The 25,477-nt window shown below is 40.6% G+C and overlaps 1 protein-coding gene across 7 annotated transcripts in view; it reads right to left on the minus strand.

Moving 5' to 3' along the window:
- The window catches only part of EPHA6 (EPH receptor A6), an 872,967-nt gene that overhangs the window by 22,403 nt on the left and 825,087 nt on the right, over positions 1–25,477 (minus strand). For all 7 annotated transcript variants that reach the window (XM_073305263.1, XM_073305254.1, XM_073305245.1 and 4 more), the window contains one exon: positions 272–421. In XM_073305263.1, coding sequence (XP_073161364.1) covers positions 272–421 — 150 coding nt within the window. The remainder of the gene's footprint in view (positions 1–271; positions 422–25,477) is intronic.

Consider the following 25,477-nt stretch of genomic DNA (forward strand, 5'->3'; position numbering starts at 1 on the left):
CCAATCCCAGAATCTGGCAAACTGATTAGGACTTTTTGTGGTGTGGCTTTAGCCGTTCCAGGAAGCCAGTCAAAATTTTACTTATAGAGAGGCGGATCCTCAGCTGGTGTAAAACAGCAAAATTTCATTGAAGTCAGTGGAGTTAAGTTGATATATACTAGCTGAGGATCTGAGTGAGAAAGTAAATAAGACAGCAAAAAATGAAAGGGATAACAATCATTTGCAAAGAACATTTAATCAGAGTGGCAGATAGGTCTCATGCAGTACTTACATCCTGATTAGACATCTCCCAATATGGTCTTTCTCCATAGGACATCACTTCCCACATGACAATCCCATAGCTCCATGCATCACTTGCTGAAGAGAACTTCCTGTAGGCTATAGCTTCAGGGGCAGTCCATCTTATGGGGATTTTTCCACCCTGGAAGACATATTAAAAATGTCTCAGTATCACTAGAATACAGAACTGCAAGTACCTTAAAAATAAATAAGTAAACCCCCTTGCTGTTGAGGTTCCATATTCTGCTGTCTATGAAATAGACTGATAATACAGTTTTGCCTTGGCAATTTACTATAAATGACAATGTTGGTATTGGTGGCCTGTGATATGCAGAATCTCAGACTAGATGATCTGGTGGTCTTTTCTGGCTTTAAACTCTATGACACTACTACTGCAAAAAGGCAAATTTGCAAATATTTGATCACCACAGTTCAATTATTTACCCCCTAACAAATTCACACTGTGGCGGTCTTTTGCATAATATTATATTTATACACTATAATCAGTTACATTTTATCTATTACATTTTGTATCTGGAAAATTATTTTGCATTTTTAAGAGTAAAATGATTTTTTTCCTGATACAGTCCTTCAACAAAAATTTGTGTTAATTATCACAAATTAGAGGAGTTCCTTGAAAAAAAGTTATTTATTTCTTGAAAGTAGTGTATTCAGAGTGCCACTAGATGGCAGAATGGGGCAGTCAGAAGAATTGAGATAACTAATCGTAGCTGTTTTTCAATTTACTGTACTGAGAATAAAGATTGTTCAGTGTGAACACTATTTCTGGAAGAAAGAAAATAAATTAATTGGAACACAGTTTTGGATACTGAAGAAAAGCCAGTTTTTAAACAAGGAAGCAAATTTACATTGTTAATCTATTTTGTTCATGTGGAAAATTATTGGTCAATAACTTGTCAAGATGATGATGACTCACAATGCTGCATCAAAAAGTACTGCAAGGCAAAACTATATAACCTTGTTTGAATGTTACTATTCCCTTTATTAATTATAACCACTGTGACAAGCCAATGTAGCTAGTTAATGTCTTTATGGTTCATAAATGATTGTAGCTAAGATGCCCTTTGTTTATATCTTTTTATTTAAGCACTATGGTTTTGTAAAAGACTTTGGGTATTCAAATTTGGCCTAACTTGATCTACTCTAAATCAATGGTAAACTCACTTTGACTTCAAGGGGAGCAGAGTTAGGCCACTATTGCTGAATTGCTTTTTAAAATCTCATGCTCTATTCCATTTATTTAGAGCTATACTGAGCCATTCAGACACTGTAATTTTAACCCGGGGTGCTAGTACTGATTTTTCCTTGGACCTTGTGAGGATGAACAAAGGAAAGACATCTTCCATCCTGTCCCTACATGCAGCACTTGGGGCCACAGAAAAGACAGAAGGCCCGACACAGAAGTTAACATATTTGGGAACTGAATTGGATACAAGGCACTATGTATCACAGCTACCCAAAGAAAAGCTAGATAATATAAGGCTGTTGATAAGGGTACTCAAAGGTTCTAGGAAAGTTATACTAAAATGGGTACAGGTGATCATGGAGCACTTAAACTTTGCATGGAAAGTGGTGGTGCTGGGTAGGGCCTCATAATTTTATCAGGGTGACCATAGAAATGAGGGAAGATTTGGAGGTATGGGAAACATTTTTGGAACAGTTTAGTGGGCTAACAATCTGGTGATCCAGTTGCGTACTGGAATCAGAGTTTCAGGTACAACTGGATACCTCGGGGGGAATTTGTTGTAGACTGTATTACCAAGGGAGCACAGAGGTAGCCTGAGTAGTAGTAGTCTTACAACAAGAGATGTCCCATTTGAGTTTTCCACTAATATTGGTGTCTTCCAATATGTAGGGCCAGGAATTTAGAAATAAATGGGTTTGGTTTTGGTACAACATTCAGGCAGTAGTGACATTATTAACTGGCAGTCAGCATTGGAGGGTTTTCATTCCCAGTGAGTCCAGGCAATTGGACACTGGAAATTGGACTGTCACAGGACCTGTGCTCCCTTTGATGGGTGACTGGGGAAGGAAAGATGAGCTTATGTTGTCTGTCTGTGATTGCAGGAGACATCAGAGACAAGGTTGATGTTTGGATTTTCAGGCACTCTATTGTGCATTAGGCCCATACGCAGGCAGCCAGGATGGCAAACGGACTGCCGCTGAGCTTCAGGACTGAGGCTGTCTGCCTTCAGTGGTTTGGCAAAAAGGGCTCATTCTGGAATCAGCTCATGTCTCTTCTGCACTTATTGATGGGTGAACTATACCCACTGTCCTAGTTATTTACCTCGGGGAAAATGATCGAGGGGCCTGCAGGATTCAGAGGGACATGGGAGGATTAGACAGTCACAGCCAAACCTGAGATTGGTTGAGTTAGAAATACTCATGAAACATGTATGGCAGGGAGCCATCAATCTTTTTGGATGCAGGTGGCTCAGTGATTTCACAAAGGGACATCCAGTACAATGTGCTGGAGGTTTTGAAGGAGTGCACTTGTCTGGGGCTGACATTTTGGTTGTGGATTGGATTAGGTAAGAAACAGATCCCACCTGGCACTTAAACCCATCTCTGTGTCTTTCTTTTATTCACCTGTGTGTCTTGATCAGTGAATATTTCTCACTGTTCAGCTATAAGCCTATCCCCACACAACTGAAACAGGCAAAACTCCCACTCCTTCTGACCATCAAGAGCATAGGATTGGTTCTTAAGAAGAGACTAAATTTAACATTATTTTGTAGTTCTGCCCTTTTTATGTTCACCATTTCTCCTCTTGTCCTTAGTTTAGTAACTCAGGCAAAATTCAGGACCTGATCTGACAATGCATGTTAAAGGCAAAGGAAAGATTCCCATTAACCTTCTGTGGGTGCTGGATGAGGTTCTCCAGCACTATTTGCTTTTAACACAGCCAAGGGCAAATTGTGTTCATGTTGACCCTTACAAGTGGGTGCAATATCTGCCTGGATTATGCATGCCAGTTGGGGGAGGAGGGGGGTGGAAGGGGAGGTGAACAGAAGATGTAAGCATATGAGCTAAAAAGTACAAACTTTACCCTTTGAACCCAGGCCCTGTCGAAGAATTCCTCTTGCCATATGTCCATACACAAATGATCTGCAGAGTATGAACTCTGCAGGTTTTGAGGGAAGGTGCAAAAGAGGAATTCTCTGTTTCTCTTCCTTTCAATGGTTTTTTGGGTGAGAATTTATGTGCAGCTTGAGGACTGGCCCTCGAGATTTAAAAGATGCTCTTCAGCCCTATATAATACAGATATATTCCCAATTACTAACTTCAGTTAAAACAAATTTCTTCTCAGAGGCTAGTATCAACTGATATCCAAAGCCTTTTTTTAGATATTAGTGGCCAGAAAATGGACACAATCCAAATACAAGTCTTGAGACATCAGAACAGCAGTGAGGAATATACTATAACCAAGAATAAATGGAATGCTACTAATCTGAATGTTCAGTGTGTTAATTTAAAGCTCTATATCATGCAGTGAAACATATTCATAAATTGTTCTAATGAGCATACATTTTTAATTTTGTAGAAGTTTAATCAATGGAAGACATTTTTATCTATCATTTATCAGCATTTGGATTTTAATGAATAGTTCTGTTGTTAATTACTGAATTTCTATGTTTAGAGAAAACACACAAATAATGAGTAGTTGACATTTGGATATTCATAAAATATTCTTTTGATATGAAATTATCAACAGAATTATGCATTCAAGTCTGAACGTAGACAATGAATTTAATCATTAAAGTTTGATTGAGGGTGAAGATCTAATCGTCATTCCTTCATGAATCTGATCACATACCCAGAAAATATACTGAGAAGAGGTCACAACTGTCACTTTGAATAGCATTCATAACAAAATTTGATTCTTCATGTAACTGACTTTTTAAAGAATCTGATTAGACTACCAAAACTAGCTTCATCATACAGCTTTACTGACTGATTCCTCTGGGACTGGATATTAGAATGTGAAAATAAGAATGGAGAATAAAATCTTAATAAAATTCATCGAAGTTCATTTCCCTTGGCACAGGATGTGCTCAATGTTGTATCATAAAAGGTATTTCCTGGGCTACCTAATGGCAAAGGGAAGCAAATCCTCTTAAATTCACAGTAGACTCTTTTTACGCATAAAGCCATTAGATGCAAACATGTATATTTCAGTACTTAGCTATGTTTGAAGAATATCTTTTATGCAAAAAAGCTGTTTTATTTCTTGGGAAGAAATCTAAAAGGTTGAGACCTCAATATGACTAACAGTAAAGACTGATATAACTAAAAGAATTATCAGCCATTCATGCATAATAAGACACACATAAGCTTCAGGATAGCTAAAATGATACTTCAAGTTCATGATGAGAGTAATAAACAACACTATTGTTATTGGGCATTTCTTTTGAGTTTTCACCTAATTGAAAAAAAATTTGAACACAATATTGTACATGAAGTGAGCCACCTTCAAATTAAAATAATGTATACATTATCTAAATTTAACTACTCTAGTGGATTAATCAAAGCTGTCCCAGTTTCCTAGTCCAGAAGGCCTGTACACAAGCAAGCACTATTTTTGTTAAAAACCATGTTGCGTTTTTGCCCCATCTCTAAAATTTATAATGAGCTCAGTGATCAGGGCCGGATTAACACCTTGGGCTCACCTAAGCCAGTGAGAGCTGTGGAGGCATCGCTCGGGGCGAGAGCGGCCTGCGGAGCTTCCCTGATTGCCCCTGCATCTGGGGGCTGCAGGGACATGCTGGCCACTTCTGGAAGCCGTGCAGAGCCAGGGCAGGCAGGGAGTCGTCCTTAGCTCCACTGCACCACTAAATGGACTTTTAATGGCTCAGTCAGTACCGCTGACCGGAGCTGCCAGGGTCCCTTTTTGACCAGGCATTCTGGACAAAAAACGGATGGATGCCTGGCAACGCTAGCTGGCTTTGCCCTCTGCTGGGCAAAATTTGAATTTTTAGGTGCCTCTACAATGCTGGCGCCTCTAGGCATGTGCCTACTGTGAAATCCAGCCCTGTCAGTTATATGCTAATTTTGTTTTCCTGTAGTAAAACAGCTCTAATGGTGATATTCCAATGCTTATGATTTAGCCTGTTTTTTACTTGCTGCCTTCTGAATTAGGGTGACCAGATGTCAATTTTATAGGGGTAGTGCCGATTTTGGGGGCTTTTTCTTATTTAGGCACCTATTATTCCCCCCCGCCCCTGATTTTTCACACTTGCTATCTGGTCACCCTATTCTGAATAGTGACAATTCCCTGAATTATTCTTGCTTTTAATTCAGTGCCAAAATTCCTCAGTGTGCTGTCAAGACAGTACTTCTAACAAGAATACAAGCAACATATTATTCACTCAGTGCACCATGCAGCTTCAGAACACACACACACACACACACACCCTCCCCTACATACACCCTACCTTACAGAGTTGACAAAAGTACAATGTGCCCTATTAACTAAAGATAGTTTTTGTATAATGTATAATTCTGTCTCCTTCTCAGAGTTTAGACACCTAAAAACTAAGTAAAAAATGGACATGTTTTTCCAAAACATCCTCTGTCTCATGACACAAACAAACAAACAAACAAACAAACAAACAAACAAACAAACAAACAAACATTATTATTAATTTACTATTTAAACAGTTTTTGGAGATCCAGAAAGCAATGTAACAATACACTATCCAGAGTTAGCTCACCGTTGCAGCTACAGCACATTATGCTGCAATGCTGAAGACCAGACTACATTTGTTAAGCTCAAAATTACAGACTGCCTGATGGGGAGACATCAGGAATGGCAGAGAGGGAAAGAAGCAAGTGTGCTAGCTGCCCTGCCTTTAGTATTCCCTGCTAACCAATCCAAGAAGTGATACTGATGAAAACCTTAGACAAGAAAGCAGAGATTTATGAGCTATTACATATGTTAGAAGACATCATCACATGTAACTATCCAAATCATCCGAACATGATGCCTTAAAATCATGATATTCTCAGTGTTAATACTAATATGAGGTCATGCCTATTTCTGCTACAATGGCTCCCTAATCTCCCCGAAAGTAAGCCAGAGTATTCCTAGCTGTGGAACTCCCTTGCCTACAGAATCCCCCATGCATGTCTCAGGCAACAACAGCAACTCCCCCCATGGCTATACGGACTCCTGGGTCAATTATATTGCTCTGCAGCAGATTTTGTTGGATGAGGCCTTGTCTACCTATGACCAGGGCAACTCTCATGTTCCTGATTTTCCTGAAAAATCCCTCCCCCCACTTCCTTCCCCCTCAAAGACAAGACAATTTGTATTTCAGTTGTTTTTAGTGAGGTAACAGAGTGTCCACAGCTATGAAGGTCTGCAGTGCAACCCACTAATCCTGCTACCATGGAACTTAGAACTGCCTACTCTTGGAGACAGGGTACGGAACTAGATAGATCACTGCTCTGATCTGGCCTGGCAATTCCTATGTTCCTATGAGTTATCAATCACATTTGCTTGTGATGTTTTGTAATAATTGTTCGTGGCACTCATTCAGTCTCAGCCTTTTACCCCAACCCACCTGACAGAAATAGAACGAAAGGCCCCGAGAATGAAAGGAGAGCAAAGACTCAGTGAGGAAACTGAAATTTAAAATATTGAATGCAATTCATCATTCTATATAAAAATCTCATCCCACTTTACTGGAGTGGTGTTTTTGTTTGAAGATGTGGATCTATCAACATTTTTCACATGAGAAATCAGTTTGGTCAACTTCAGTGAATCCCTAGAATCCCTAGTGGACATTTGTCAGCATCCCCAAACTATAATTTAGAACTATTCAGTATTACTGACATTCTTCTCCAGAGAGTCCAACTATTAGAATATCAGGGAAGTTACATGTTAGGACTACAAAACTGTTCTGGAAAGTTTCCCCAGAGTCTGCCACATTATGTCTAGCTTCAGCTAGTACTATCAATCATTCATTTTCATGAGAACTGAAATGAACAAAAAAACCCCGCAACCTAATTTTAAAAAAGATTGGATTTTTTTTCTCAAAGGAAGTACCATTTTATTTCAAACATCCTGCTAGTTTAAAAATACTACAGTTGGATACGTGCAACCTGATGATTTTTTTTTTAAAGTTGGCCATCCCCATTTTTGTCTTAAAAATAACAGGCAACTTCTTAACATACAATAATTATTCTAGCAAACATCTTATTAACACTTATATTATACATGTAGGCATGTATGAGAAAAGGAAAACTATTTCTGGGTGGAAAGAATCAGCTATTAGATACCACTGTGATGAGTGCTAAAGAAACACCAAACATAGAGAGATTGGAGGTTCTCACACTGATCACCAAAACACTTCCAGATGAAGCTGGAAGTTTCACAGGGGAAAGAAGCATAGTCTTGTGGTTAAGGCATGGAATTATTACTCATAACACCTGGGTTCTAGTCCTAGCTCTACCTCAGGTTTCCTGTTTGACCTTGGGCAAATAATCTGTGTACTTCAGTTCTGCACCTGTAAAATGGAGATAAAAATACTTCTTTACCTCACAGTGGAGGGACTGGGTCCAAGGGTCTTTGCCTAGAGATAAGCAGATCACTAATCCTTTATCTCACAGAAAATCCAAAGGCATCTGGGACAGTGGGCAAGAAGGGTGCTACTCTGCCTCCTTTTCTTCTTTTTGCTTCATTCTGGATCATTCTCTTTTTGTGCTTGGCTAATACTACTACATGATTTGGACTATGACAGGGCTGGAGACTGCAAGCATACTAGACCTCAGTGATGAAAGCAATATTGAGTGTCTCATAGGAAATCAAGCTCATACATGATGCTGGTTTCGTTGACAGCTGATTTGTACCGTACTATGTTTGCCTTTTAGCAATAAGAACTTGTGGCTGTTTCATCTGCCACCCTGCTTGCTGTGGTTCCAGCTCAGAAATTTGATACACGGTTGGTTTTATGTCCCTGGTTGCAAAGCTTTGCCTTAGGACTTTTGGATGTATATCACTTAGTCCCGTTGATATGGGCCCCGATTCAGGTAGGCACTTAAGTACATGCTTGAAGTGAATGGGACTACTCACAGGCTTAACGTTAGGCATGTACTTAAGTGCATGATCAGGGTCTCAAACAGAGCTAAACCATGTCTCTTGAGTGTAAAGAGGCATACTGGTGGAAGGGCACTGTCCCAGTAGCAGTGCCTGGAGGCATTATAACTGTTAAAGCCTTAATTTAACCAGAAGCACTATGTGCCATGCCTTTACAAAGATCCAGCTAGCACTTCCCCCAGCTCTAACAGCACTAACATGTACATAGTGCTAGTGAGCGAACTAGGATAAACAACTCGGGAAACCCAAGCCTTCTATCAACAGAACTGGTACAGCATGGTGAGCAACAAGTGTCTCCAGAATACCCCACCAATTTGCCATTTTACTTTCCTGAAGGCCATCAATACTTTTGAACTGGTTCTTTCTAAAAACCAATTTTATTCTTTCTATGAATGACCCTTTGATTGTTCTCCAGCCTTAACTCAAAGGAATCAAAAAAATCAAACTTGTCTCTTCTCAATATTAAAAATTTTGTCACTTTTTAATCACACATTTTTTTCTATAAAGTAATAAAAGTCCCCATTAGTATTTCCTCTGTACCAAATCATTTTAACATTCAAGAAAAATCCCTTCCCTTTTTAAAGCATTGATCTTCACTTAGGTTGAAAGATAAGAAGTCTGATAAAAATGCATAACTTTGACCCTCAAAATTCACATAAACGCAAAGATAATGAATATTTCTAAACACCTAAATCTGTCCTGCAATCATTTTTCTTTATAGTACAATTTAACAAGCATTATAAAATGGCAAAGATACAGCAGACTATGCAATATGACAGGCTGATAACATTTCCAACTTGTTTGTACATCTAATGGGAGAGCAAGGGTCAAACCTCACTATTTAGGGTACCCTCTTTGACAAAGTGCCCATTATTTACCATTCATTTAAAAATATTTCTTTCATTTTAAAATGAACAAAATAGTAGAGATGGGAGAATGAGGAATCCGTAGTTGGAAACCTGATAAAACTTCCAGTATTCTAGAATTAAAAGCGTAGCATACTTTTTTGAGAAAGGGAGACAGACACAGATTTAAAAAAAATATATTTTTCAAAGTTAAATTGGTCTACACATACCCACAACCATTTTGGAAAAATCTCTATAGCCCAATCCTGCTGCAATAGAAATTAATGGCAACATTCATTGATTTTGACAATGTAGGATTAGGTTCTAATGTTTAGAAAGTGAAGCCTTACATTTTTCTAGGATTAAAATTGCTGTAGTGAATTTCACAAATTCAGATGCTTTAATCTAGGCAATGGAAAAATCCTTTTCTTTTCAGAAATCAAGTGTTTCAGAAGCACTCTTCTCTACCAGATTTAGTTTGGAAACTATAATACTACTTGATAATAGTGGAAAAATGTTATTTTCTGAAACATTAGTATTTCTGCTAAGATATACGTCTCTTCAAGCAGCATTATAGTAGAACCTCAAGAGTTATGGACACCTCAGGAATGGAGGTTTTTGTAATTCTGAAGTGTTTGTAACTGAACAAAACGTTATGGTTGTTTGTTCAAAAGTTTACAGCTGAACATTGACTTAATACAGATTTGAAACTTTACTATGCAGAAGAAAAATGCTGCTTTCCCTTTATTTTTTTAGTAGTTTATGTTTAACACAGTACTGTACTATGTTTGCCTTTTTGGGTCTCTTTTGCTGCCTGATTGTCTACTTCTGGTTCCAAATGAGGTGTGTGGTTGACTGGTCAGTTCGTAACTCTGGTGTTTGTCACTCTCAGGTTCTACTGTAATTTCAAGCTGTCTGCCAACTCAGATTACACCAACCAATTTCATGAAAGCTGCACATACCGAGTCCTTAAACCTGCATGCCCCAAACCTACCTTACTCAGACAAGTAGTCCTATTGGAGTAAGGTGAAGAGGGTTAGTTCTGAGGGTCTATATGAATGCTTACGTGCAGGATCCCCTGTGTTCCATGATTCTGTGATCATAGAATTTGCTACAGAGTCCACTCCATACTGTAGAATTGTGCTCCAGAATCTGAGTTCCCATTTGAAAAAACAATGATACTGCCCTTATGGTTAAACGCATGCACAAAGGCCCTGATTCTGAAATTACCCTGTACAGATTCTCAGCCACTTTATTGGAGGTCTTGTGTAGATCTGATTAAATTGCATTAAAAAGGGAAGAAGAAAAGCAACAAGGCAGTCTGGAAAATATTTTCAGTGCCTGTATACAAATGATAAGAGTATGGGGAACAAGTAGGATGAACTGGAAGTCATGGTGTAGAGAGGCCAAGTGGCCTCCCTCCAAGCGAGGGAACATTATACTACCCTAGGAGGGCGAAGCCTAGATTGCCCTGCCCCCCTTGCCGGAAGTACCTGGGTGTGGCCGGCAGTATAAAAGGCCAGCCCTGCAGCACAGTTGGAGGGGAGCTGTGGAGGAGAAGGATGCTCTGCTGGTTTGGCTGCGTCCCTGAGAGAAACCGTTGCTGGGCGGTGCCCAATCCACAGATGCTGACGAGGACTGGCCTGGAGTGCCTGCTGCTGTATACCCCAAGGAGCCAGAAGAGGCCTGGAAGCTAGAGGTACAGAACCCTGGGGTGGCAGGAGGTAGCCCAGGGGCAGCCATAGAGCAGCTGGCTGCAGAGCCAGGTGTGGCTCAGTTGGTGTGTTGCGGCTGGATTCCCGCCAATGCAGGGGCAGCCAATCCTGCCCCTGCCAGGGCCCTGAGCTGGGATGCAGTGGAGTAGGGTGGGCCCACATCCCCCTGCCACTCCACCCTGGGGTGGCTGACCCCCTACACTGTGCCAGGAGGCTCTAGTTCCGAAGAGGAGCTTCCCTTACCAGTCACCCTTAGAGACTATTTGTTTGCTGGCTGCCTGAGCTCTGCCCAGGCTAAAACCAGCCCTGAAAGACTGTGAGGATTGCTGGCAACCTGAGCCTACTCAAGCCCAGGCCCCAGCTCACCTGTAGACTGTGTTGTTTGCTGGCTGCCTGAGCTCTACTCAGGCCAAAGCCAGCCTGGATAGACTGTGTTGTTTGCTGGCTGCCTGAGCTCCAATCAGACCACAGCCAGCCCTGATAGATACTGTTTAAGAGCTGACAGCTTGAGCCACCCAAGCCCAGGCAAAAGCCTGACAGTGGCTAGTGATCACCCAGACCTATTGTGGGCTCTTGGCATTCCTGTGAACTCTGGTCCTGGCCAGACAGGACCAGCCTGGGTGGCCTCCCTCCAAGCGGGAGAGCGAGGTACCATTACACATGGTATACGAAGAAAATTATGACTTAATTGGCGTTACAGAGACTTGGTGGGATAACTCTCATGACTGGAATATTAACATTGAGGGATATAGCTTGTTCTCAAAGGATAGGTTTGTGTAAAAAGGAGGAGGCATTGCACTATATGTCAAGAATGCATACACTTGCTCTGAGGTCCAAGAGGAAGTGAGTGATAGATCTACTGAAAGTCTCTGAGTGAGGATAACAAGGGAAAAGAACAGTAGTGATGTTATGGCAGGAGTCTATTATAGATCACCAAATCAGGAAGAAGAAGTGGATGAGTCATTCTACAAGCAGGTAACAAGATTAGTTAACACACATGAGCTAGTATTAATGGGGGATTTTAACTTCCCTGATATCTGTTGGAAGACTATTGCAGCAAAACATAATATGTCCCACAAATTCTTAGCATGTGTAGCTTTCTGATTCAGAAAGTTGAGGAAAGAAGTAGGAGGTCATCCATTTTGGATATGGTCTTGACCAACCGGGATGAATTAGTTGCGAACATGAAGATGGTTGGGAAATTGGGAGGAAGTAGCCATGATCTGATAGAATTCAAGATCCTATGGAAAAGAGGAATGAGAACAGCAAAACAAAAACACTGGTCTTCAGAAAGGCAGATTTCAGCCAACTCAGAGTTATAGCAGGCAAGGTCCCATGGAAAGACCAATTAGAAAGAAAAGGGGGCTGGCAGTTCCTAAAAGATGTAATACTAGCGGTCCACCATCAAGCTATTCTGACAAAGAGGAAAGATAAGAACCACCACAGGAGGCCAATGTGGAGCTTTTTAGTTATCTAAAAACCAAAAGGGATACATACGGGAAATGGAAGGAGGGGCATATCATCAAGGAAGTATACATGGGAACAGCATGAGCATGCGGGCACAAAGTCAGGAAAGCCAAGACAAAGAATGAGTTACAGTAGGAAAGGAATGTTAGAGACAACAGGAAGGGATTCTTCAAATATGTCAAACAAAGGAGATGTCAAGGATGGTGTGGGTCTGCTGCTCAAGATTCATAATAAAATGGCAAGAGTTGGCAATACTGCTGCCCCTTAAGACAGTTAAGAGTAGCTTAATGAAGGTAGAAAGCATCTACACTGAGGCTATTCACATAGTCTATCAAGTCCTGGCATGTATTTTACTACATGTATGTCTGTGTGGACTTGTTTTTAACCAGGACTTGTGGTTAAGTCTGTCCTGAAAAACTCACATTCAACGATGGTAGTCTCATTGTTCTGTAGCACTATCTATGAAGAGCAATAGGTTCCTGAAAGGCAGGTTCCCAGATGGTTAAACATGTATGTCCACTGATATTTGTCATGGGATAGTATATAAATATGATTGTAGAGGCAACAGCTGGCAGAGGGCATTCTCCTTTCCCTCCTCATTCAGTATCTATATAAAGTGGTCTAGCAGATTGTTAATTTGCATATTGTCCTAATGCTCCAATTCTTTTTCTCTATCATTAGGTTACTGTGTGGAGTCAAAGCATTGAAAACATGGGCATGGTGGTTGCTATAGCCCAGTGACACTGCATGTTTCCCAGGTTTTTCTCCTTTATTTTAGCTTCAGATAACAAGAGATCTTCTTCTTGAAGAATAAAAGACTTAAATCATAATGACAGGTTTCAGAGTGGTAGCTATGTTAGTCTATATCAGCAAAAACAAGGAGGAGACCTTGTGGCACCTTAGAGACTAACAAATTTATTTGGGCATAAGCTTTCGTGGGCTAAAACCCACTTCATCAGATGCATGGAGTGAAAAATTCAGTAAGCAATATAAATATTACAGCACATGAAAAGATGGGAGTTGCCTTACCAAGTGGGGGGGTCAGTGCTAACGAGGACAATTCAATTAAGGTAGAAGTGGCCTATTCTCAACAGTTGAGGGAAAATTACTTTTGTAGAGCTAATGAGGTCAATGCAATCAAGGTGGAAGTTGCCCATTTCCAACAGTTGACAAGATGTGAGTATCAGCAGAAGGAAAATTACTTTTTGTAGTGACTGATCCACTCCCAGTCTTTATTCAGGCCTCATTTGATGGTGTCCAGTTTGCAAATTAATTCCAGTTCTGCAGTTTCTCGCTGAAGTCTGTTTTTGAATCATAGAATACTGGGGTTGGAAGGGACCTCAGGAGGTCATCTAGTCCAACGCCCTGCTCAAAGCAGGGCCAATCCCCAATTTTTGCCCCAGATCCCAAATGGCCCCCTCAAGGATTGAACTCACAACCCTGGGTTTAGCAGGCCAATGCTCAAACCATTGAGCTATCCCTCCCCCTAAAGTTTTAGTTGTTGAAGAATTGCCACTTTGCAATCGACAAATAAAAGAATGAGAAACAGAAGCTGGGTTCTTGACAACTCTGATTGTCAGCCATGTAAATGGACAATGGAAAACAATTGTGTGGCTAACATCTCCATTTGTTTCCATGACTTTTCAGGGGAGGTAACTGTACACAAACAATGTTTTGTGGACAAGAACTGCGTTACAATTTTGTAGAGCTGCTCTTTTCAAGACCTTTTAAATCACGTCAATTATTCAAGGCTTTTGGCAATGCAATGTGGTATTTTGGGGCACTTGTTGAAATAGGAGAAAGTCCTGGCTAGAGGTAAGCATGACAATATCCAGTCTATGAACATTCTGGCATAGGAGGGTTAAAGAGCTCAGTTTGGAGCTGCCTTCTTTAGATTCATGGCAAATGTACCATCATAAATCCTGAGTCAGAAAAACAAGCTTGCTTTTGAATTATTCTTCAAATGTCTCTGCCATTATATAAAAGCTTATAAAGGAGAGGTTCTCAAACTGTGGTCTGCTGACTACCAGTGGTCTGTGAGCTCCATTCAGGTGGTCCCCGGATTGTTCCCTCTAATGTGCGTGCCTGGGCGGTCGTACACAAGAGAATGAAGGGCCACCCACTTAATTAGTGGAGCCGTGCAGGTGTTGCTCCACTAATTAGGTGCCTGGACCCTGGAGAAGATGCACATGTGAGGTGGTGGCCTTGGGGAGAATAGGGGGTAGGTGGGTGCGGGCAGTGGGGTGAGAAGAGGGGGGTCGGGGGAATTTGGGATGTGTGGGGCAGCGGTGGCTAGAGAGATGTGACTTTCCCTAGCTCCAGGGCTTGGGCTGCTGGGGAGAGAAGGCCCTCCTTCCCAGCGTCAGCTCTGTAGCTGCTGTGGTGGGGGAGAGACCTCCCTCCTTCCCAGCTCCAGCTTGGGGGCTGCCACAGTGGGGTAGAGAGGGCACATCCATCGCATTAGAAAGGTAAGACTACTGATATTAAAATGTGAGTTGTGTGCTTTTATTTGTAGAACAAAAAAACCTTGTTATTAAGGGTATTTTTAATATAGCGCTTTTAACCAAAGTGCTTTACAATAGTTAGCTAATGGTACAAACAACATTTGGAAAGATCATTAAGTGGTCCACTGAGACCTTCAGAAATTTTCAAGTGGTCCGAGGGAAAAAAGTTTGAGAACCACTGTTATAAAGCAATTATCTGAGGTACACTTACATTTCTGATTGTTCCAGAAATGTAAGCAAATCATTATGGTTGGTTTTCACACTTAATATTTCACAAGTATTTCTATTTACCAGGAAAATATTTCCTGAAAATCATTAAACTACATATAGTTCTTTTTTTTTTTTTTTGCAATAATACTAGTTGGTACTTTTCCTCTGAAGAGTGCTTTACAAGGCACAAATAATTACCCCTTTATAAGAGCCATTTGAGAAAGGCATTAACTCCATTTAACAAAAATAAAAATAGACACAAAGGTTGAAGATCTGACTTTCAGAGATGTTGAACACCTGCAACTCCCAGTGATTACAACTGTATTTTTGAATGCTCAGTATGTCTAAAAATTAGACCTAAAATTATTTGCCTAAGGTCAAAAAGCAAGAGTTTCAGGGGCAGAATTAGAACTGATATAATTCCTGTTTCCTAGTCTTGTGCTCAGTTCACACTTTTCTCTTACAATTAAGAAAGTTGTCCCATGTATACTGCATTGATAAGAATTAAAAAAAAAAAGGCAGAACAAAATAATGGCCCATTCCTACCATTACTTATCCATACAAGATGCCCCTTAGAGGTCTACTCACTTAAACACATGAACAAAAGTCAAAGAATTCACCTGTAAATTAGTAATGGTTGTAGACACAAAGGAAAACTCTCTGTTTTTGTACAGAGACACCATTGTCTAAATAATTATGCTGGTAATAACTGCCTTTAACGGGGGAGGAAAAATGCTGGACTTAAGGAAAGGAATTACAGTACTGCCAAAAATTCCATCTTGAAAACATCTTGATATCAATTTCTCATCTTATGTTCTACATATAATTGAGAAAATGTTCCTTGCAAATATGTTTAACTGTAGTAATGCAAATATGCCCCTCACCTTCAAATTGTGATCCAAAGTCATTATGATGATAATATCAAACCAATAATTTTCTGCAAAGGAAGGCTGAAGTATTCTACCTAAAAGTAAATCTCCTAGCATTGGTTTTTGTGTGCACTCCAAAAACAGCAGAAAAGCATTCATTCTCTGAGAACTTTTGATCTGTGCTAGTTTCAATTTTCAGTTCAGCTAGAAAGATCAGAAAGTGAGCTAAAAAAGACTTTCTGTCTAGCCTGAATAGGAGCTTGCACAATGAAAAATCAGTTTTATACTTTTGGCTGGCATTTGACACATTCTTTTTTTAATTCAGCAAATCATATAATTAATTTGATTAAACACATCACTACTATTAGGCTGGAAGAACAAAATGTTGGCTTTAATGGGTTGCTCTGGGACTTGTAATTGAGCCAAATTCACAGATGTTCAAATGAACAAACAACATTTGGGCCATTTCTAGTATAAATATCAACATAGACTTATACATAAGACTTCACAAGGTCCCATCATCTGCCCTGTCCATGTCTTCCTTATACTTTTTATAAACAGTCAAGAAAGAAGATTATTTACCAAAATCTTTTTACTCTATCACTATGGCTAGATTTTATATAATACTGTGGCAAGGATCTTATCTTTTTCATTTTGCGAGTCAGGTAGATGACATAATAGGACCCCTAGTGTACTCAGAAGGTACAAAGAACATTTTAAGGACTAGATTCCCTTCATTCATTTGGGTAAAAGAATAGAGTCCAAGATTATTAGAGAAATTTTAACATTCAATAGGACAGGAGAAATAACTCTACAATTCTACTTGATTAATTCTTACTAAATATTGTACTGATAAATAAATCACCAAGGCGCAATAAGGTTTGAAAAGCCTCTTTTAAAAGAATCACAGTAAGATATTGTGCCATTATAGGTCTTGCTGGAGCACTAAGCATGGCTAACTGTATAAACCAAACTAGGCCTTGTTAGAATAGTAATACTAGGCATCAGCTAACCAACTAAACACATTCCTGACCTGAAAGGATGGTACAGGAACACACAAACCTCTTAAGTAACAACATAAAATAATTCCTGAGAGGGTATACAGGAACACACAGACCCCTCATAAAGATAAGGATGGAATGACAGGATAATGGATGAGGGCGTTTTATTCAAACAAGGAGGGTAACAACATCTGGAATGTAATACGTACCTTGATAGTATTAATGTCTAAAAGAAGAAGCCATAGGAAGGGGATCTTTGTATTGGCCTAGGGGACAACATTATGTTATGCTGATTGAGCTGGCACCTTGTCGCAGCATACATGTGTTAGTGTACCTGTAACCGTTGATCCAGAGCACGGATACTATCCCTTGTCAACAATCAACCTGTTGAGCCTCCACCATTGAACTGAGCGTGTGGTCTTTCTCTATGAGTAACCTTGAAGTCAGCTCAATTAACAAGCTTCAAGCTATCCTGGTGCAGCTAACTCTGGAGTTCCACCAAAAAATAGTTTAAATTTAAAAGTTTTGACCAGCTCTGCTATAGGTAGAATATTGTTGCATATAGGGAGGATTTGAACCAAAATAAGACAATGAGGGTTACATATACAAAATACCACATAACTGAAATCTTCATCATGGTACAGTTAAAGAAATGCACTAGTAGAGACCAAAGAAACTAAACAAGCAGAATTGGCTAACATAGACACAAGTGAAATCACACTGTATGGCAAACCCTTCCCCTTTTTAAAGGAATTATAGTGTACAGAGCACAGAGTTTGCTATATCACTAAGGAAAAGAAAACAAAAAGGCAAAATTAGGGGGAAACTGCTCAGTCTACTTGTCTTTCTTATTCTTTTTTATTTGCTTGTGTTTTAAAAGTTCTTGGTATTGTGGTTATTGGAATTATCTTGTTTTGCTTCTTGTTTATAAGAAAAACTGTATCTTGTAACACAAGTTATTAGGTTACATGCCGGAATCACTGGGTGAAATTAGACGACCTGTGTTTTGTAGGAAGTCCATTACTAGATGATCATAAATGATTCTGGTCTTAGAATCTATGAACCCACTGTATATGTTTGGCCTCAGGTAATCTATTGTACTTCCCATATGCTACTGAAAAATATCCCCATAAGAATTTACAATTACAAAAGATTTACAATAAAAAAAGAACATTTATAGGATGAGGAAGTAAGTTATGTTGTTTTTTTGTTTTTTGCTTTTAAGAGCTCCATTTGCCTGTGGGGAGACTGTGGTTTTCATCAAGGATAATACTTGTAAGTATACTATGAGATGTAGCATAAGACAGTAGCTAAAAATAATGCAGTGCACAGGCTAAAAAGATCTATTGCATTGGAATAGTTCAAAAATCCTTTCATATGAATGCTGAGTCAGACTTCAGCATTTTCATAAATAAATGAATCCAACAAATGTGCACACAAAATCTGTGTTAGATAGCATTGACTCATCCATTACAAAAGATTACGCATAAGTATGAGGGAGAATAGCACGTGAGCAATAAACAGTTAGGTACATGAACTTCATGAGAAGCAGAGCAGCTGCAAAAAAACAAGTGTGTATTGGCTAGGAAACATAGCACTGCTTAACAGCTGTGAAACTGTGCACATGAGCCATGAAAAATGGTGTTGCATGGCAGCTGTAAAGTAGTCTGTGCACACTGTGAACCATGGCCTTTTACATGATATCTGTAAACTAACTGACAAAACTAGGTGTATCTCTTCGATAGCCATTGTCAACTATCCTGTAGAGATGGAGGACTGGGAAAATGCCACTTGGTGAATGCTGCCCGGCCCCTTTTTCCATCTCCCTAGCCTAGATGAGCATTGATTTTCTGGGCGCAGTATTGTCAGACCCAAGCATTCAAAAATTATGATTCAGGTCCACCAAAATCATGAAATAAACCAAACCAAACCATTCTGAGTCTTTTTATTTGCCTTTTGTTTTTTTAGTACTTAAGAGTCACGTTTTTAAGCTTTTCTCTGCAACCATAACACAAATATGTTAAAAAATTTCAGCCTTATTCCTGGCTTTTCATTTCATCAAAACAAAACTCATTTAGGAACCTAAGTCTCATTTTCAAAAGGGATTTAGGCATGTAGGAACCTACATCCCATTCACTGTCTTTAAAACTCCCACCAAATATCACACGATTCACAATAAAATTACTAAAGTTCAAAACACTGTGGGTGCTGGATAGATTGCTGAATCTAGGGTGTCATTATGCCATTATTTTTTGCTGATTTTTGATCCCTAGGGATATAGAAATCTGAAAGAATCAATGTGAATACTTTATATCTAGGAGTGATATCACATAGTAGCTGTAATTAAATTTGTACACATGATGTAGAGGACACAGTATTACATATCAAGTTACCCTCCTTCTTGATCTCAGAGAGATTTTACAACTGGACCCTTTTGAATTAGATTTTACATTTTTAATTATTATTTATTTTAAAAAGCCTTTAGCATGTCATTTGATTTTTTCTTATGCTTTTACTTGTCTTTTATATTTTTTATCATGTAAGGTATCAAAGGGCAGCAGTACAGATGGCTAATAGAATTATTTTTTATTATAGTTATAAACAAATCAATGCACAAAGACAGAAAATCCAATGTGCAGCAGCCAAAAGAATAATTGTGCAAAACCTAATACAACGTTCAGGAGCGGCACCACCACACTGCATATGTGCTATGGGAGACTGTGCTGTGTGGCCACTGCAGTCACAACCATGAGTAATTATAATATGTGTACATATGGACTCTAAAGTCCATATCATTTAATGTTTTGTGACAGGGTCGGGCCAGATGGCTACAGGAGAGTAATAGAAGGCAGATATATTAGCCCCAGGTTAAGTAGGTCCCTTTTCCCTGGATAAGGTAACAGGGAAGGTTCCAGAACAATCAGGAACCTTCTGGAGACAATTAAGACAGACAGGCTGATTAGAACACCTGCAGCCAATCAAGAAGCTGCTAGAATCAATTAAGGCAGGCTAATCAAGGCACCTGGGTTTAAAAAGGAGCTCACTTCAGTTTGTGGTGCGCGTGTAAGGTGCTGGGAGCAAGAGGTGTTAGGAGCTGAGAGTGAGAACGCATACTGTTGGAGGACTGAGGAGTACAAGCATTATCAGACACCAGGAGGAAGGTCCTAGGGTGAGGATAAAGAAGGTGTTGGGAGGAGGCCATGGGGAAGTAGCCCAGGGAGTTGTAGCTGTTGCACAGCTGTTCCAGGAGGCACTCTAAACAGCTGCATTCCACAGGGCCCTGGGCTGGAACCCGGAGTAGAGGGCAGGCCCGAGTTCCCCCCAAACCTCCCAACTCCTGGTCAGACACAGGAGGAGTTGACCTGGACTGTGGGTTCATGAAAACGGCCAAACTGAGGGATGCCAGGAAGCTCCAAGGCGAGCAAATCCGCCAATAAGCGCAACACCCACCAAGGTAGAGGAGGAACTTTGTCACAGTTTACAGTTGAAACCACTGCACAACTATGTAAAAATGTTTCATAAGAGAAGCCCTTTTTTCCTAAGAATCAAAACATCTCCAGGCACACAGAGAACCTGATCTCCTGTGTGGTATATATGGAACTGGAGAATCAGGTTCCTCAGATGCAGAAAGAAAATATTCAGGCTTTGTATGTTGCATTCTGTAAATCCAAGAGGACTCAGGATGTAGTACAATCCTTTGCAGAAGACCAGCAGAATGGCTATGCATTACTTAAGTCTCATGTAAACCCCACTTTCATGGTGTAAGTGGGGCATAGGTCTTGTACTGGCCCTCTGCCACAGGAAATTGATTGTACCATTATTTTTTTCTTAAATCAACCAGATGGTCAGAGCTGAACATACAGATAGTGGATCCCAGTTATACATTTTCTTCCTCTGCACAGAACAATTACAATCGAGCCGCCTACTATCTTCTAGAAAATGATGTGATTCTCCCCATCAAACTACATAAAATGGCTTCTCATGCAATTATCATAAGAACATAAGAATGGCCATACTGGGTCAGACCAAAGGTCCATCTAGCCCAATATCCTGTCTTTCAACAGGGGCCAATGCCACATGCTTCAAAGGGAATGAACAGAACAGGGCAACAATCAAGTGATCTATCCCCAGTCATCCACTCCCAACATCTGGCAGTCAGAAGCTTAGGGACACCCAGAGCATGGGATTACATCCCTGACCATCTTGACTAATAGCCATTGATGGACCTATCCTCCATGAATTTATCTAATTCTTTTTGGAACCCAGTTATAGTACTGGCCTTTACAACATCTCCTGGCGATGAGTTCCACCGGTTGACTACATTGTGTTAAGAAGTATTTCTTTTTGTTTGTTTTAAACCTGCTGCCTATTAATTTCCGTGGGTGACCCTTGGCTCTTATGTTATCAAATTTTAAAAGATTAACTAATTTGTGATAGATTAGTAAGAGGGATGAAAAATGCAGAACATGAGGGCTCTGGGTTACTACAAATTCTTTCCCAGGCAGGGATGAAAGTAGTTTAAAGGATTTACTGGTATGCTGGAGTCCTGAGTGGGGGGTGTGGCCTCAACCGGAAGAGGCGGTGCCTCAACCGGAAGAGGCGGTGCTCCAGCTGCAGCTGGGAGCTCCAGGGCCTTTAAATCACCCCTGGAGCTACCATCTGCAGAGGCAGCGGAGAGCCCTGGGGTGATTAAAAGGCATAGGCCTCTGGCTGCCGCTACTGCAGCAGAGCTCCGTGCCCTTTAAATCGCCAATGGGGCCCTCCTACCCCAGCGCTCCGGCAGCGGGGCTTGGGTGGCGATTTGAAGAGCCCGGGGCTCTGGCTGCTGCAGGGAGCCCCAGGCCCTTTAAATCGTCAGCCTAGGGAAGCCGGTTCAGTTCGGTACACCGTACCGGCTTACTTTCACCTCTGTTCCCAGGTATCTGCCTTGTGGGTCCTGCACACATGCTCAGGGTCTAACACTAACTGATCGCCATATTTGGTGTTGGGAAGGAATTTTCCCCCAGGTCAGATTGGCAGAGACCCTGTTTGGTTTTTTTGCCTTCCTCTACAGCATGGGGCATGGGTCACTTTAAACTAGTGTAAATGGTGAATTTGCTGTAATTTAAAGTCCTTAAACCAAGATTTGAGGACTTCAGTAACTCAGCCAGAGGCTAGGGGTGTATTTCAGGAGTGGGTGGGTAAGGTTCTGTGGCCTGCAATGTGCAGGAGTTCAGACTAGATGATCACGATGGCCCCTTCTGACCTTAAAGTCTATGAGGAGCTCGAATGAGAACACTCAGAGAGCTCACATTAAATATCCCAAGAGCTGTAGCCATGTGCAAATCTACTGAACCAGTTCACATCCCAATGTAGGGTGTAAGCAGAACAGACAGAGAGATTATTCACGAAGTAGCACAGGGAATGTAGCACAGGGAATGCAAATATAAGGAAAAATAAACCAAAATGTGTGCCAAACCAAATGCACAAATACAAAGTAGAATAGATAAACAAAATGCAAAGAAGTCCTGTACATACTGTGAAGAAAAAACATGACAATGGAAAAAGCTTTATATGTGGGGGTTATGTTATGTGCAATAAGTGTAACAAGAAAAAGCATTGTGCCAAAGCTTGCAGACAAGAAAACTGAGAAAAAAATGGACATTGGAAAAGCAAGCAGTGACTCAGCAGATGAGGTTTTTCTATGTTTATTACATGAATGCAGTGTGAAACAGCAAAAATAATGGGTTGCAAAGCTTAGACTAGCACTGTGTGCAAAGACAAGGCAGCAGCACACAAACAGAAAACTGAATACTAAATAGACAGGAGAGGCATCAGTGAATGTGCTAGCCTACAAAGACAACTTCTGTATCATACAAGGGAAGAAGGTGAAATTGCAACCATGCAAAGTCAAATTAAAAATTTATGACAGCACAATCATAATACCACAAGGACAAAGTAAATTACAAGCAGAATACCAAAGAAAAGTGTACAGGGTGAAATTTAAGATGCAGATAACAAAAAGTCTCTGTTTCCAGCTAAAACAAGTGAATTCATGAACCAAGAACACTAAACTTGGACAAATGATTCAGACAATAGACATATAAATAAAACAAAAAACATGTCCAGAGCAGACAGTACAATATGACATGCCTGAACCAAAGCTACTGAAAGATTACCATGATGCTTTTGAAGTACAGGGATGTTTTCCAGGCTTGTTACACCCAGAAAAAAAACAATTCAGCCAGTACAGCACTTGTCTTGCAGAGCACCCATTGCATTAGAGGGGAAAATAATGGTAGCAGTAAAGCAAATGGAAAAAGAAGGCATCATTGCTAAAGGCACAAAGCACACAAGCTGGATAAGCAGAATGATAGCTAGGGTCCTATCAAATTTATAGCCATGAAAAACAAGTCACGGACCATGAAATCTGGTCTCCCACCCGTGAAATCTGGTCTTTTGTGTGCCTTTACCCTATACTATACAGGGGAAACCAGCGTTTCTCAAATTGGGGGTCCTGACTCACAAGGGAGTTGCGGGGGGATGGCAATATTGCCACCCTTACTTCTGCGCTGCCTTCAGAGCTGGGTGGTTGGAAAGCCGTGGCTGTTGGCCAGGCACCCAGCTCTGAAGGTGGCTCCCCATAAGCAGCAGCACAGATGTAAGGGTGGCAATACCATACCAGGCCATCCTTACTTCTGTGCTGTGCTGGCGGTGGCTCTGCCTTCAGAGCTTGGCTCCCAGCCAGCAGCTGCTGCTCTCCAGCTGCTCTCTAAGAGGAGAGAGTTTGAGTTGGTACACACAGAGAAGGGTGGGGGAACCAGAAGCTGTAGGAAGGAATCCACAGAAGGAGCAACAAGGGCTGAGGGAAAGCAAATCACAGTTGCAGGTATAGGATCCCTGCACAGGAACCTGGAGTAATGGGTGGGCCTGGGTTCCTCTACTGGCAACTGGGGAAGTAGTACCATCAGGACAGTGCTGCAGAAGACTGTCTGAGACGGTTTGTGTGGAAGGGTGTTGGGTAACCCCTGGAAGGAGAAAACACATAATGACTCAGCCAGAAGGAGTTCTTGGAGCGAGAGAGGCCTCAGGGCGAGACAGGATGGGTGAAGACACTGCCAGAAGAGGGTGCAATTTCTGGCAGAGCTAATCCCCAGGAGAGCCAAGAGGCGGCACCCCTGGCAGTGAGTAGACCCTGTCACAGATACATGCGAAGGCCAAAATAGACTAGACCAACAAACTAAAGACTTCCCAGTACTACAAATGGGCGACAGTCAGGATCAAACTACTTCCTTAAGCCAAATCATTGACTTGGAAGAAAGTTACATGTCTTGAACAAATTAATCCTCATAATGTATTAATCCTCATAATGGATGGGCATATATTTCACTGAAACCACACAAACATTTGCCCACTATAAACACATGACAAAAACACTGACCTAGAAGATCATAAAATACACACTCTGAGACTTGTTCAGCAGCACTTAGAAGGCATGCAGGCCAACAAATGTTTGACAGGAATCAGAACAGATTCAAAATACCATAGCACCAAAAGAACCAAGTGAGAGGCCCTCACAAGAGAGACTAGGTCCTAACATCAAACTATCGACAAGTTATATTCAAGACTTTGTACAATACTAAGGCATGAAAGAACAACCATTCCAATGCCAGAAGAAAGACATAATTGTCAAGCAAGTTAAGAGGTAATCAAAAAGAGTTTTTAGATTATGTATATAATAATATAGCATAATTGAATGTTAAGAATGTAAGCAGATTATGGTATTCATGTTTAATTTAGCTATCTCAAATAAATGTGATACAAGGGATGTTACAATAAATAGTGTCCCAATAAGGGGCACTATAGTCTGATTATGTACAGGAATGTAGAGAGCTCTACTTTCTCTAAGTGCTCTTTTGAGAGAGAGAACAATATATGTGGAGGAAGGAATAAAGCCTGAATGTTGCACTGTCTTGCTCTCTTTCTTTATGCTTACACACAGAACAAAAAGTAATTATGTCACCTAACTCTCTAATATGTTGTGAGGAAAGGAAGGCACCTGCAAAAAGAAAAGGTCATTTTCGTAAAGAAGCTAGACTTGGTATCCACAATTATTGTTAAGGTTCCAATGCTAAAGCCCTACAAGAAGGTGTGAAGGACTCCTCTTTCCCCCAGCCTAACTTTACTTAAGGAAAACAACAGAAAGTAGACCCTGGAAAGTTTATCGTTTCCTTACCTTTAGAAACAGACTGTACACATGATGTAGAGCACACATCTCCTCCTGGAAGACTGGGAAATGAGAAGCTTGGTTACTAGTTTCCCTTTTAGCAAGGCATGCTGGGAATGGAAGGAGTCTGGGATTCTATATAATATAGACTTCTCTACTTAGTTAGTGTTGTCGGTAATAGCAGAAGGTGCTGATCTAGGGACCTGGGACGTACAAGTAAGTGCTTGTTCAGAAAGACAAAAAGCATTCTGAACACCAA

The sequence above is a fragment of the Lepidochelys kempii genome, chromosome 1 (assembly GCF_965140265.1).
Source record: "Lepidochelys kempii isolate rLepKem1 chromosome 1, rLepKem1.hap2, whole genome shotgun sequence".
NCBI lineage: Eukaryota > Metazoa > Chordata > Testudines > Cheloniidae > Lepidochelys > Lepidochelys kempii.